Source organism: Tripterygium wilfordii, chromosome 10 (assembly GCF_013401445.1).
Source record: "Tripterygium wilfordii isolate XIE 37 chromosome 10, ASM1340144v1, whole genome shotgun sequence".
Lineage (NCBI taxonomy): Eukaryota > Viridiplantae > Streptophyta > Magnoliopsida > Celastrales > Celastraceae > Tripterygium > Tripterygium wilfordii.
The window spans coordinates 4,536,621-4,549,803 of NC_052241.1; the positions used below are offsets into that span (position 1 = coordinate 4,536,621).

Sequence of the window (13,183 nt, forward strand, 5' to 3'; positions counted from 1 at the left end):
ATGACAGATGCAAGAGACTTTGCAGTACGTGCATAGCTCACAGATCCCCATGGATACTTATTAAACACATTAACATTATCAACCAATTGCAACCACTGGATATCTATGTTCCTACTACGCTCCCTAGACAGTAAAACAGACTCCAAAAAATATACCAGAGCTAGCTTCAACACATCTTCTTCATTTCCAGGTTCAGGATCACAACTCATGAAAACTTCATCTAACTTATTTCTACCAATGCTCTTATTTCCACCAAAATACAAGTCCCTAATCCTATGCACAGAAGTGTCAATCAAGCTAGACAGGGGAGGGACATCACCACATAACAAACCAGTGATAAGAGCAAATTCAGCAATAGAAAATGTTGCCCTCTTTCCAGCAAATTTGAACCTGAATAATATCACACCAGATTCTTCTTTAGCAGAGTTTACAACTTGTCGTAGTAGAGCTTGATGTACCAACTGGCCAGAGAAATTCATGTGCCCCACATCCAGAAACATGCCAAAACATGTTCTCCTAAACATCTCCAGTTGATCCTCACTAAGCTTCCTTTTGATTTTGCTTATGGATTCAGATATATTTGAAAAAACACTAACCTTACCTGGGAAATGATTTTTCATTTCAATCATGTAATCCATTTCTTTGAAAAATTGTCTATCTGAAAAGAAATACAATAACCAAATTAATATTCACTTCAATCATCATACTCGACCAAAAAAACACATTTGCTCGACCACAAAAATAAATATGCTCGACCACAATTTCATAAAATGCTCGACCACATAAAATTAACAACATTAAATGCTCGACTACAACAACAATGCTCGACTACAACAATTCTGCTATGCTCGACTAATGCTCGACCTACACAACAATTAAGCCCGACTACAACAATTATGCTATGCTCGACTACAAAGTTAAGAATACTGGAACACACATAATGCCCGACCCTAAAAAAAACTGCTCGACTAATGCTCGACCTACACAACAATTAAGCTCGACTATAACAGTTATGCTATGCTCGACTACAAAGTTAAGAAAACTGGAACACTCATAATGCCCGACCGAAATAAAACTGCTCGACTAATGCTCGACCTACACAATAATTATGCTCGACTACAGAACATACATGCTCGACTACAAAGTTAAGAATACTGGAACACAGATAATGTCCGACCACCTGCATGCAAGCACCACCAAAAACCCAAGACTTCACCCACAATGTCACCCAATTAAATAGAGTTTCACCAAAAACCCAAGCCGGCCATAGGTATGTACCAAAATGCAAACCTTTTCATGTAATACCAAGTTAAAATCGAGTATATGTTAGGCAGAAAACTGAGCCAGTAAGATACTAACCTCAGAGGGGGAAAAATCTCTTATCTGTTGCCAAAAATTGATGATCGAAAGTTGTACGGTAATCGTCGAGCTGCCCGGCGAGCAAAATGAGTTTGAAAGAAGTGGGTTTTCGTGGGAAGGGGAAAAGCCAAAGGGTGGGTTATGTTTTCTAAGGATAATTTGGTCTTTGCAATATAAAACTAGGTCATTTTTGCGGTTTATAAAAAAATGGGTCATTTCTCTGGTTTGACTTTTTGAGAGGGTCATTTTTACAAAATTCCCTTTGTTCTTTGGTGGTTGCGATTTTCTCTCTGAATTCTACAAGATTTTCCTCCCTTAAAGCTCTACTTTTTTTGTTTCTTCTCCCTTCACTTTCTATTTCCAAAAGATTGTTACTTTCTCTCTACACACTCTCTCTTCAATTTCTGTTCTGGAAACCCATTTCTGTTCTTGTCTTTTGCTCCTTGAATTTGTGTTTCTCATGCCCAGAAACGAATTTTGCTTCTCTGTTCTCTTCACATTTGTCGTAGCGTAATTGGCTCTCTCTTTGTTCTTTTTCCAATTAGCTTTTACCTTCTGCTATTTATCTGCCGAGGCTTCATCTGATAAGAAGTTGGTTTTCTGGGCACTCCTGGGGAGAATTTGAAGCTCAACTTTTGTCAAAATTGGCAACAACTTTGGGATTTGCATCGAGTTTGGTGAGCAAGTATTGTGATTCCAATCACAATTGTTTTTAATTGGTAGCTGGTGGGGTTTGTGAGATTATTGTGTGGGAAGGGAGCTCGTTGTGGTGGATTTATTGCATATTAAGAATTCAAAAAGAAGTCATATTTTGTGCAGCAGATCTTTCAACACAGATCTGGTCTTTTATGATTCTTGTAACTTTTTAACTTTAATTATTTATTTTTTATCGAAAAGGGGGAAGAAGGAAGCCAGGTATTAATTCACCGTTGGTGCTTCAATCTCAAAAGGGCCTTTCCTTGCTTGGCAACTCCAGAGCTTTAAGAACTCATTCCATTTTCACTTCTTTCTTCTTTGTTGTTTGGTTTCGTTTTTATCAATTTTACCACATAATTCAAGAGCTTTATGTTTTTGGAAGATTAAGCCTTCAAATTCAATTGACTGCGGCTTCAAAAGGTTGTGTGGTGATTGTGTTTTGAAGGCAAGTTTATGTCGTTATCTGGTAATTAGGTTGTGATTGGAGAAGGCTTTTTGTATTTGGCTGTTATTTGAAAAGGCTTTAATTAATTGTTGGGCAGTGAATTGAAAAGGGTGCGGCGATGCTATGTTCTTAAGGCAAGTTTATGGATTTAATTTGGTAATGAGTTTGTGGTTTTGGAAGGCTTTGTAGACTCTCTCTCACGGGACATGATATAAGTGTGATAAGGGTGAATTTGGCTGATCATTTGAATTGTTTGGCTTTTACTCAATAGCCGTTCATAGAACTTTCTAAAGATTCACATTCAAGTGATATGAGGGTGAATTCAGTTGATATATAGGACTATAGGGAGTGAACTCATAAGACTTTTTGGGATTTCACCAAGTAGTTCTGACGGTTCCGTCTTCTAAAAGTAAGGGTTGTGATTGTCTGGCTGTTCTGGAGTGCATAATAAATATTGTCAGGGCCCTCAGAATGGGGTCCTGCTTGTCTGTGGAAAGCAGGAGCCCTATGCCTGGTTCACCGTCCTCTCCTGGCTTTGGGGTCAGGAAAAGGAAGAACTCCAAGAAGCGGCCAGGGTCACGGAATTCTTCCTTCGATTACCGGAGGGAAGAACCACTGCACAGGATTCTAGGGAGGTTGTTCTTGAATGGGTCAAGTGAGATTGCTTCATTGTTTACCCAACAAGGCAAGAAGGGGACCAACCAGGATGCCATGATTGTCTGGGAGGTAAGTTTCTCATTTTAGAATCTCAGATCTTAATTCCATTTCAGAATGAAAAGACATCTCTTGCAAATATTTTGACTTTTCATTTTCTGTGTTACTTGATTAGTCTCGCAACCAAAAGCATTGGAAAAGACATTGAGTTTCTTGACTGAATGCATGATATACTTTTTTGGTTGCTTTCCTAGCCAGTATCAGTGGAAATGGTACAATTATTTCTTTTGATGGATTTTTAATTTGTATGTATTACACTTGCACACTTATGTTTCTTATCTTGTCCTCATCTTTTGACTTGTTTTCGACTGAAATAAATTCAATTTTGGACATCCATATTCTCTGTTGTTTTCTTTTTGTTTTTGGCTCGAGAAAAAGCCCAGCGATTTTTTTAATAACTGGCTGCAGTTTCTATCCTTGGTTTCAGGATATTGTCCAAACTTTCAATTGCTTCACCAAACAAATCAAGGTTCCCATTTAGTGCCATTTCTTATCATTATCTATTTATTAAGTTCTTGCCATATGTACCAGAATCCTGAAGATTCTCTTCTTTTCCTCCCTTTTTCCGAAATTCTTTTGATGTTTATCTCTTTTATTTCATCCCTTCAATGTGCTACTTCTCATGGGATGACTGTCTCTGATCGTTCTTTCTTTCTTGCCCCCCTTCCAGCCTATGGCCTTGAGTGCATTTATTACATTCATGTGCTATTATCACTAAGGGAATGTACTGGTTCTAGCCGATGAGGATATGTTCTATTTAAGATACTGGCATTAACTCTGGTTGAGGTCATCTTTATACATTGGACAGTGTGATTTGAGTTCTATATAAGTTCTATTTTTCTGTTCCGTATTTTAATACAAGTGACATCAATCAATAAAATAACAGTGTACGAGAGAGGGAAAATGGATGAGAGAATATTGAAGTAAAGTCATCAGTTCAATAACAATGGGCATTCCATTATAGCAGAATGTAGACAACTTGTCAGTTATCTTGCTTACACTGCTAATGTTTTCTGAACTGGTTGATCAAAAAAGCTATTCAAACTCTTAATGTTTCCTTCTTGTGGTAGACTAAGCCAACTCATCTACTTGATTGGTTGGTCATTGTAGCTGTACCTCTTTTCCCTTGTTTCATATTAGATTGAAGAACTGCTAATACTAGACCAATATTATGCCATATATCTTCAATATCTACTTTTGTGTTGAAAGATTATTTTTGTATCTATCCCCAGTGCTCTTTGCATGTTATGCATTCCTTCCTTTTTCATTCCGTCACTTTCTAGAAACTTTCTATTTTCAGAACTTTGGCTCGAGGACAGATACGGTTTTCTGTGGCGTTTTTGATGGCCACGGTCCTTATGGTCATATGGTTGCAAAGAGAGTGAGAGATTCTCTTCCTTTGAAACTGAGTGCTCACTGGGAAGTGAATATAACCAGCGAGGATGTTTTGAAAGAGATCAGCCTCAATACCACAGGAAGCGTGAATTCTGAAGACACTGCTTTGATATCTGCGGACGAGGAATCTAGGTTGTCTGTCGATCTTGAGGATCCTGAAAAGCAACCAGATATATTTCAGACGCTGAAAGAGTCTTTTCTGAAGGCTTTCAAAGTAATGGATAGGGAATTGAGATTCCATGCAAATATTGATTGTTTCTGCAGTGGAACAACAGCAGTAACACTGGTCAAACAGGTGCCTACTTTTATTGGAATTAGCAAAAAAAAAAAAATTTATAATTTTTTTTAAAATGGATTCAAGGATGTTATGATAAATTTTTCTTAGTTAGTACGATGTTGGATGTTTATATAGCGTCAACATCTTGTCATTGGAAATGTTGGAGACTCCAGAGCTGTACTCGGTACAAGGGAAAAAGATGATTCCCTTATTGCAGTTCAATTGACTGTGGACCTCAAACCAAATCTTCCAGGTACCTCTCTCTCTCTCGCTCTCAATTTCACTGTGGCATTGAATATTCCTATTAGTGTGCCATGCTGAATACTACCTGAGTCTGGCGTTTGAGTTCTTCTGAAAATATTCTTTGACATTGAAGATGATAGCTTGTGTGCCATGCAAAACACTGTATGAGTTTGGCAGGACAGGAATGTATTATTCAAGTTCAATTTGCGCATATGTTGACTGTTAGATGATAGCCTAAGACTGGCGAGAAGGAGATGATAAAACTGAGAGACAAACAAAGAAAAAGCATAACTGTGGCCAGGATAAAGTTTGCCAAATGTCGCATATGTTTGAATTAACTGATAAGGGTCTGATCCAACAAACGACGTCATACGTTGAAATGTGCAAAGTTCAGTTTATGATATGAAATGATATGTGAAAATATTTCATAATTTTATTACTTGAGGGAGCTAAATGGTGTAAATGTTGTCTGTGAGTGGTTGGCATAGTGTACTTGTGTAAATGGTGTGATGTGTCCTGTTGGTGACTCGTAACTGTCTCTTGTGATCACTGCCCTTCTGGAGGATTATTTTCTTCTCATATGGTGAAGTGTTTTTGTATCGATGAGCCCTAGCAGATAGGTTGTTTTCTTGCCATTTGGTTTTCCCCCGGTCTTATAGTTTCATGTTTCTCTCATACCTTTACAGCGGAAGCAGAAAGAATTCGGAGATGTAGAGGGCGTGTCTTTGCTCTGCAGGATGAACCTGGAGTAGCCAGAGTCTGGCTGCCAAACTATGACTCGCCTGGCCTTGCCATGGCACGGGCTCTTGGAGATTTCTGCCTAAAAGATTTTGGTCTGATTTCTGTGCCAGAGATTTCTTATCGGTGCATATCGGAGAAGGATGAATTTATCATCTTGGCTACAGATGGGGTGAGGGAGTCAGCTTGAACTCTCATCCCTTGCTTTTCCAAAACATTATAGCTACAGACACCTTACATTGTTTTTGGATTTCCACAGATTTGGGATGTCCTTTCAAACAAGGAAGCAGTGGACATTGTAGCATCAGCACCTGCACGTTCCTCTGCTGCTCGTACCTTGGTTCAGTCCGCAGTTCGAGCTTGGAGATATAAGTACCCGACTTCCAAAGTTGATGACTGTGCTGTAGTTTGCCTGTTCCTGGACTCAAACACAAACAATGTATCTACGGCTTCAAATGTAAAGTCCCAAGAGCAGCCAATTTTAGCAGACGTAGTTGATGGGGGCCGCGAGAAAGGCAATGGTCTCTCCAGTCCAACTGGTCTGGATCGTTCAGGTACTGAAGACTTCTTGATGCAAGATGAAACACTTATAGAATCGGGGATAGAGTGGTCTGCTCTAGAAGGAGTGTCCCGTGTCAACACACTATTGAATCTACCAAGATTTGTGCCGGGGAAGGAGGACGAGAAGGCAACCAAGGGAAAGAAGGTTTGATTGGTTTCTGTAAGAACAGATGGACGAAATCAACAATGAAACTTGCTCCAAGACACGTTGCGTAGTCATTATCCTTATAAGACAATATTTGCATTCACAGATTTGTATACAAAAGTGTTCAATAAATTTGACTCCAGGATGCAATTAATTTTGATTGGCTCTTCTTTTATCATCAACCTAAATCCGATTTGATTCTAAGCAATATTTTCTAGGCTGAATGAATTCCAACATTTCTTCAGAACTTGAATTAACACTAAAAATAGAAAATAAATCATACATAAATTAAGTTAAGAGATCTGCAGGATCATCATAATCACCAGGTGCAAGGACTGGGTTGGGGGGGGGAGGGGTCACAAATTTACAGCGCACGAGTCCTATAAAGTTCATCTCTGATAATAGCCGAGAGGAGCATCACCATTTGTTAAATGAGAATAAAAAAAGCACAAGGCCTCAGGTAGCAATAATACTTTACTGAGTCGTCACACTCTTTGCAAGATTCCGGGGCTGATCCACATTATAACCCCTAAGAACCGTGAGATGATACGCCAGTAACTGCACCCAAAGAAGGAAAACAGCGCATTGTTATATATACACTAATACATCTTATTAGTGCTTCATGCCCTAAAACTACTCAAGGATGGCCTAAAACTTGATTTCTTCTTTCCATGATATTGCTTTATTTGCACATTAAAATACTTGGATACGCCTATAACTATGTGTAGGGGAAGCAAGAATACCTGTAATGGAATAATATTAACTACAGGTTGAAGACAATCCTCAACTTGAGGAACTTCGATTGCCCGACAAGACAACCCGGGATATACAGCTGCAGCATCACCTTTTGAACACATCACAATTAGGCGACCTTTACGAGCATGAAGTTGCTGAATGACCGACTGTTGCTTGCTGTTAGAAACATAGCAAGTGTTAAGCACCTAAATAAAAAATGAAAAAAAAAAAAAACACCTTGATACAGTGCATCTGATACAAAAGGCCAACCTGAAGCAAGCATCACGAGCAGCAATAACAAAGATTGGAAGGTTCTCGTCAACTAGTGCCAGAGGACCATGTTTCATCTCTCCCGCAAGTATCCCTTCGCTATGCATAAGTGCCACTTCTTTCACTTTCAAAGCACCCTCCAGTGCTGTGGCATAGTTGTAACCTCTTCCAAACACAAGAAGTGACTGCTCATCAATCAAAGATTTTGCAAGATCCTTCATTTCCATGTCAAGCTTAAGGACCTCTCTTACTTTGTCTGCCAAAAGAAATGCAAAAGAAAATTATTTAGCAGAAAATAATATGGGATTCGAAACTCCAGCTTGCATGGCGCATGTACGTGCATGTGTACATGTGCGCGCACGTGCGTGCCTGTAAATGTGCATGTGTATGTGTGAGCGTGCATGTAAATGTGCACGTGTCAGAGAGAAAGAGAGAAGGGACGCGGGTTGTCAAGCAAGACACTCACTTGGCAAGTCAAATAGGCCCTCTATTATAGCATCTCTTCTCGCTTCACTTGAAATTGCATCACCTCCAATAGCTAAAGCTAACATGACCATCACTACTATTTGACTCGTGTACGCCTGTAGATGAAGGGTTAACCATTAACATTGTCACTTACAGATGATAAAAATAACTACATCCGCAGATATCAAACAGATAAAGGTACGTCATTTACCTTGGTACTTGCAACACCTATTTCAGCACCAGCATTTATATGAACACCGCAGTGTGTATTCCTAGCTATAGCACTACCAACAGTATTTGTTATGCCAACACATAATGCACCATTTTCTAAAGCGTACTCCAAAGCGAGTAATGTATCAGCAGTTTCACCAGACTGACTGACAAATACTGCTGTATCTTCTCTATATATAGGTCCTTGCCTATCCAGCAAATCACTAGCAATTTCCATAGTAACAGGGATACCTACATTTTGCAAACAAATATAATCGATTCATCTACAATCTGCAAAATTTTAACAAGAGTGGGAAGTGCTGATACCAGAAAGTTCTTCCAAGATGGGTCTTGCAGCAAGAGCAGCATTATAACTTGTACCACAACCAATGAAAACAATCCGCCGGCTTCGTCTGATTGTTTTAAGGTGATCCTTTAATCCACCCAGAATAACAGACTTTGCTTTGGAGGAACCTCCACGCAGAAGCCTTCCCCTCATGGTGGTTATCAAAGACTCCGGCTGCTCATGAATTTCTTTCTGCATGTAATGCTCATAATGCCCTTTATTTATTTGTTCAACCTCCATCTCAAGAAATGATAATGCGCGTTGCACTGACGCAGGTCTAGAAAGGGCACCACCACCTCTTCCCTTGTCATTTTCAAATTTTAAGATTGACAAACCTCCATCCTGAAGCAAATAATCAATGTTACTAGCAAAGATATAGGTGCTGAGCTCTAGTAAAATATTTTCTCCTACTTCATTGACAATAATGTAAGTCTAAACAAAACACCAATTTAGGTGGATTGAACAAAAAATTACTCCACAAAATGCGATGAACAAAAACAATATTTGAAATGGTGTAAGGGGAAAACCAAGTCAGGGAAGAAAAACCAAAAGAAACTTACCTTAAGATGAAGTACTTCACCGTCCTCAATAACCAAAACCTTTTTTGTGTGTTCAACAAGAGCATTAGCATCACTAGCAAGAAAAAGTTCTTTAGGATTCCCATTTTCTGAGACGAATTTTGCATTATGAAATGCCGATCGGTTACTCCCATCTTCATTTAATTCCTGTAAACCCCCCAAAAATGGAAAACATTTGCATCAACAGTTTCTTCTTTTCATAAGCAAATCCATCAACCGGTCAAAAATTGAATGAAATCAACATAGAGAAAACATCATTGGCAATAAATGCTTAGACCATCACATTAAGAGCTCAAATAGTCAAAGCAGCAGTCTTCTACAAAAGCTTTTCAGTGATAACTAGCCCACTCATCAAAATATGATAATACAAAAACGAAAATGTAAACCGGGTAATTCTTAATGTATAGAACATACATCCCTTCACATCTGTATGCATAAAGTAACCAACATCAAGAGATTCACAAAGGCAGATCTAAAAGACCAGGCCCAATACAGAACTATAGTAACTAAATATCTATGCAACAGAGCTATGGTGACAGATAAATGATACATGCAACACAGCAAGAATGAGGGTAAGGGTGGTGGTGGGGAAGCTGTGTCTGGAAAAAAAAAGAAGTAACTAAAAACAAATGAGGCAATAATGCTCTAAGACACTCATATAAAGTGAATTTAGATATTCCTTTACTTACTTTGACGCCTAAGAGCAACGGACTACCACGTTTGCATGCTATCAACTCACTTGGATAGCGCCAGCTTTTGAAAATAAGAGCATACGCTCCTTCAAGATGTCTCATAACTTCAAGCACAACTTGACTAAATGTGACAGTCTGGTCACCTGCAGGCAAAAAAACACTTCGATGTCTTATATGAGATGGGCAAAAGATTCTCTGAGATATATTAAAACATGATTCAATAAATACATAATGTCCCAAGCAATAAGAATAAAGCAGACACAGAAACAACTAAAAGCCAAAGTAGTGAATGTCAAGGCAAGTAAATTTTTTGTTTGTGAGCATGCATTCATATCACACAACTTTACTATTAAGGCAGTTGAATAGTCCGACGAATGCAATACACGAAACCAAAATATGGTATAATGCTGCAAGAATCATAAAAATCTTCATTGGATGCAAAAGAACATCAAGAGAATAAATGCGAATAACTGCGAGACGGTAAGCCCGAGTATTATTTACAATTGTGAAGTGATGATTAATCCATTTATACTGCAACAGAAATTTACCTTCTTCATTAGCTTTATCAAAAACAAATTTTGCAAGCTTTGCTATTACTTCAGTGTCTGTCTCTGATTCAAAGGTGAACCCATGTCGAACTAGTGTTTCCTTTAACACCTGATTTTTTTTAACAACAGAGAAGAGACTCATCATAAACATCATGAATAACGAGGATATTGTCTATTTCAAAGATGGAAGTGAAATTACTTATTTACTCCATAATACACTAGCATGAGAGAGAGCAAGAGAGATGTGCTAGTCGCAAAGTGTTAAACGCAAGTAAGTGACAAATTGATAATAAGAAAAAGAAACTAAGAAAGAAGAGGTAAATACAGTTTTTAAATCTTTAAAACGAACCTCATAATTAGTAATAACCCCATTGTGAACAACCAAAAATTCGTTTCCATTTCCTGATGTCTGGGGATGGCTATTCCTTTGAGCTGGCTCTCCATGAGTAGCCCACCTGGTGTGCGCTATTCCAGCATGGACCGAGAAAGATTCTTCCAAATTTAAATTTATTGTAGCTACCTCTAGAAATACCAAAATCAATTAGTTCTATCATAATCATGCAAGGAAACTATAGCAAGATGAAGCAGACTAGACAAATGTGTAAGAGAATCAGAGGCACAAACTACTAAAATGCAAGAAATATAAACATCATATACTTTAATTTCTAAGAAATGAAACAAACACCAAGAAGAGAGAACATAGAGACACACAATCCTTTGCAATGAACTACAGAGTAAATTACAAAACGCTTTAGGATTTAGTATTACTGACTTCGAAAGGAATCAAAGAACAATAAAGAGTCTTGCAGCTGATTCCTTTACAAATCACATTTAAATTACAAGTGCCAATTTAAAAATACAAGTGAGAAATGTTCTTCCCTCATAAAATAAACAAAAGACAGAAGGAAGTAACTAAGTCCCTGAATCACAACCTGGAAGACTGATCCTCCAAAATTTCATAAGCAAATTTTCCATGGAACCACTATCTTTTCCCAGATCGGATCACTAACACCCTACTTAACACATTAAGCCGTAAACAGCGGACTCAAATTATAAGAGGAAAAACTGAATCACGTTAAACATTAAGAAATTGAAATAAAAAATTTATTTTCAATCTTAGGGACATCAATATTCAATAGGAATCCATGAAACATCATTCTCCTCCATAATTGACAGATGTCTTCCAATAAAGCACCACATGAACACATATTGCTCGTAAGCCAAAATTATGCTGCTTGAGCAAACAATAATTACCACAGGCACATAGAAAAGTCGAAAAAAGAAAAAGAAAAAAGAAGAGCTATTTGAGTAAATGCAAATATGTAGGCTTTCTTAGTTCTCACCAAGAAAGGAAAACTACCTAATTCAGTGAGAAAAAAAAAAACAACAAAAAAAAAAGTAATGGTGGCTGAGTAATAAATGAACGAATATTATAGACAACGGTTGGTTTATTTTTAACACAAGTAAGCTTGACCAGTACTACAACTCCTTCTTTTGAACAAATCAAAAACAGAATGAAAATAAGAGTTCTTTTTTCCCACCAGAGTAATCCATACAAACAAACAAAGGAAAGCAAGCTTGAGCTCGAAAAAGTCCGAAAACCCAAAAACCGACCCGACCCGACCCAATTAAGTGAACGTAATTACCATCTAAACCCGTTCATCAACTCGGTGGATGACTTCTACGTCACGAAAAGGACATCGAAAAGGGGTTCCGTAATCAAACAACAGCGAACCAGACAGCAACCACACGAACTCCAAACCAAATGCAAAATCGAAATTAGGAGAAACAAAACGAATGATTACCTTGGTAAACAGATTTGACTAGAGACTCGATGTTCCCTTCCTGTCGAAAAACAAGAGGAGGAGGAGGACATGTTGAAGAGGATTGAGGGGTTTTGCGATCGCTTACGGAATCATCAATAGAAATTCCAGCGGAATCGTAACCACGGTACTCAAGCCGACGGAGTCCATTGAAGAGAACTTGAAGGATGTACCTCCTCTCTCTATCGACTCCATAGTTCAAATACGCAAAAATCCCACACATTCTTTCTCCCTCTGGCTCTCTAAGATCGTTGTTTCTTCAGAAGAGAGAAGCGAAGAAGACGAGATCCTGTACAGATCTTTGACTTGTTGAAGATTTCAGTTTTAATGTGTTTGCTGAGTTTGACTCGCGACTTTTGGGGGTAATTTTTTTAATATGTGGTTTGTTTAGTAATTCCATTTTCTTTTGGGGGTAATTTTTTAATTACAAAATCGCGGAAGGAGCCACGGAGGGCTGCCCTTGTTCTAAACACCCCCTAGTCTTTCAGAATTTACATAACACCCCCTTGAACTATCTAAAATCAATCACCAGCCCCTTTTGTCTTGTTTGCTTGCTATCAAATATACCGTCAAAACATGCTTTGTGACAACCATCAATCCCTATGATGGCTCAGCATATCACTCTAAGGACCCCTTTTGCATGCATCGATACAGACATAACATCATGGAAAAAAATCTTCCATTTGTGATAAATCCTACACTACTCCATGAATCATATTTGTTTCCCTTCAAACAACTACAATGGTAAAATTTTATTGAACCAACAAAAATATATTGGATTTTATGTTTTATTGATATAGTTGTATTGAAATACGTGTTTTACTGATGTGATTGTATTAGGAGATGTATTTTGCTGTTGTGACTATATTGAGATTACGTGTTTTGGTGTAATTTTATTGGGGACAATATGGAATAATGGAATGTTGTTGACCTCCATGTTGGG

The 13,183-nt window shown here is 38.1% G+C and overlaps 2 protein-coding genes across 3 annotated transcripts; one reads left to right on the forward strand and one right to left on the reverse strand.

Moving 5' to 3' along the window:
* The first annotated feature begins 1,626 nt into the window (after positions 1-1,626).
* LOC120007133 (probable protein phosphatase 2C 33) lies at positions 1,627-6,731 on the forward strand. Its single transcript, XM_038857324.1, has 6 exons — positions 1,627-2,036; positions 2,598-3,226; positions 4,515-4,904; positions 5,022-5,139; positions 5,816-6,039; positions 6,127-6,731. Exons 2-6 carry the CDS (start codon positions 2,972-2,974, stop codon positions 6,577-6,579), a joined length of 1,440 nt encoding a protein of 479 aa, XP_038713252.1. The 5' UTR covers positions 1,627-2,036; positions 2,598-2,971; the 3' UTR covers positions 6,580-6,731.
* Positions 6,732-6,809: 78 nt separating this feature from the next.
* LOC120007132 (glutamine--fructose-6-phosphate aminotransferase [isomerizing] 2-like) lies at positions 6,810-12,570 on the reverse strand. 2 transcript variants are annotated; one of them, XM_038857322.1, is made up of 11 exons: positions 12,223-12,463; positions 10,767-10,939; positions 10,418-10,526; positions 9,867-10,012; positions 9,160-9,324; positions 8,581-8,941; positions 8,255-8,505; positions 8,045-8,159; positions 7,579-7,834; positions 7,317-7,485; positions 6,810-7,131 (listed from the first exon to the last, which is right to left on the reverse strand). In XM_038857322.1, the coding sequence occupies exons 1-11, from the start codon at positions 12,461-12,463 to the stop codon at positions 7,048-7,050; spliced, it is 2,070 nt and encodes a 689-aa protein (XP_038713250.1). In that variant the 3' UTR covers positions 6,810-7,047. The 2 variants fall into 2 exon arrangements, with proteins under 2 accessions (XP_038713250.1, XP_038713251.1); XM_038857323.1 differs by having other exon boundaries at positions 7,048-7,131; positions 10,767-10,933; positions 12,223-12,570.
* Between the last annotated feature and the right edge of the window lie 613 nt (positions 12,571-13,183).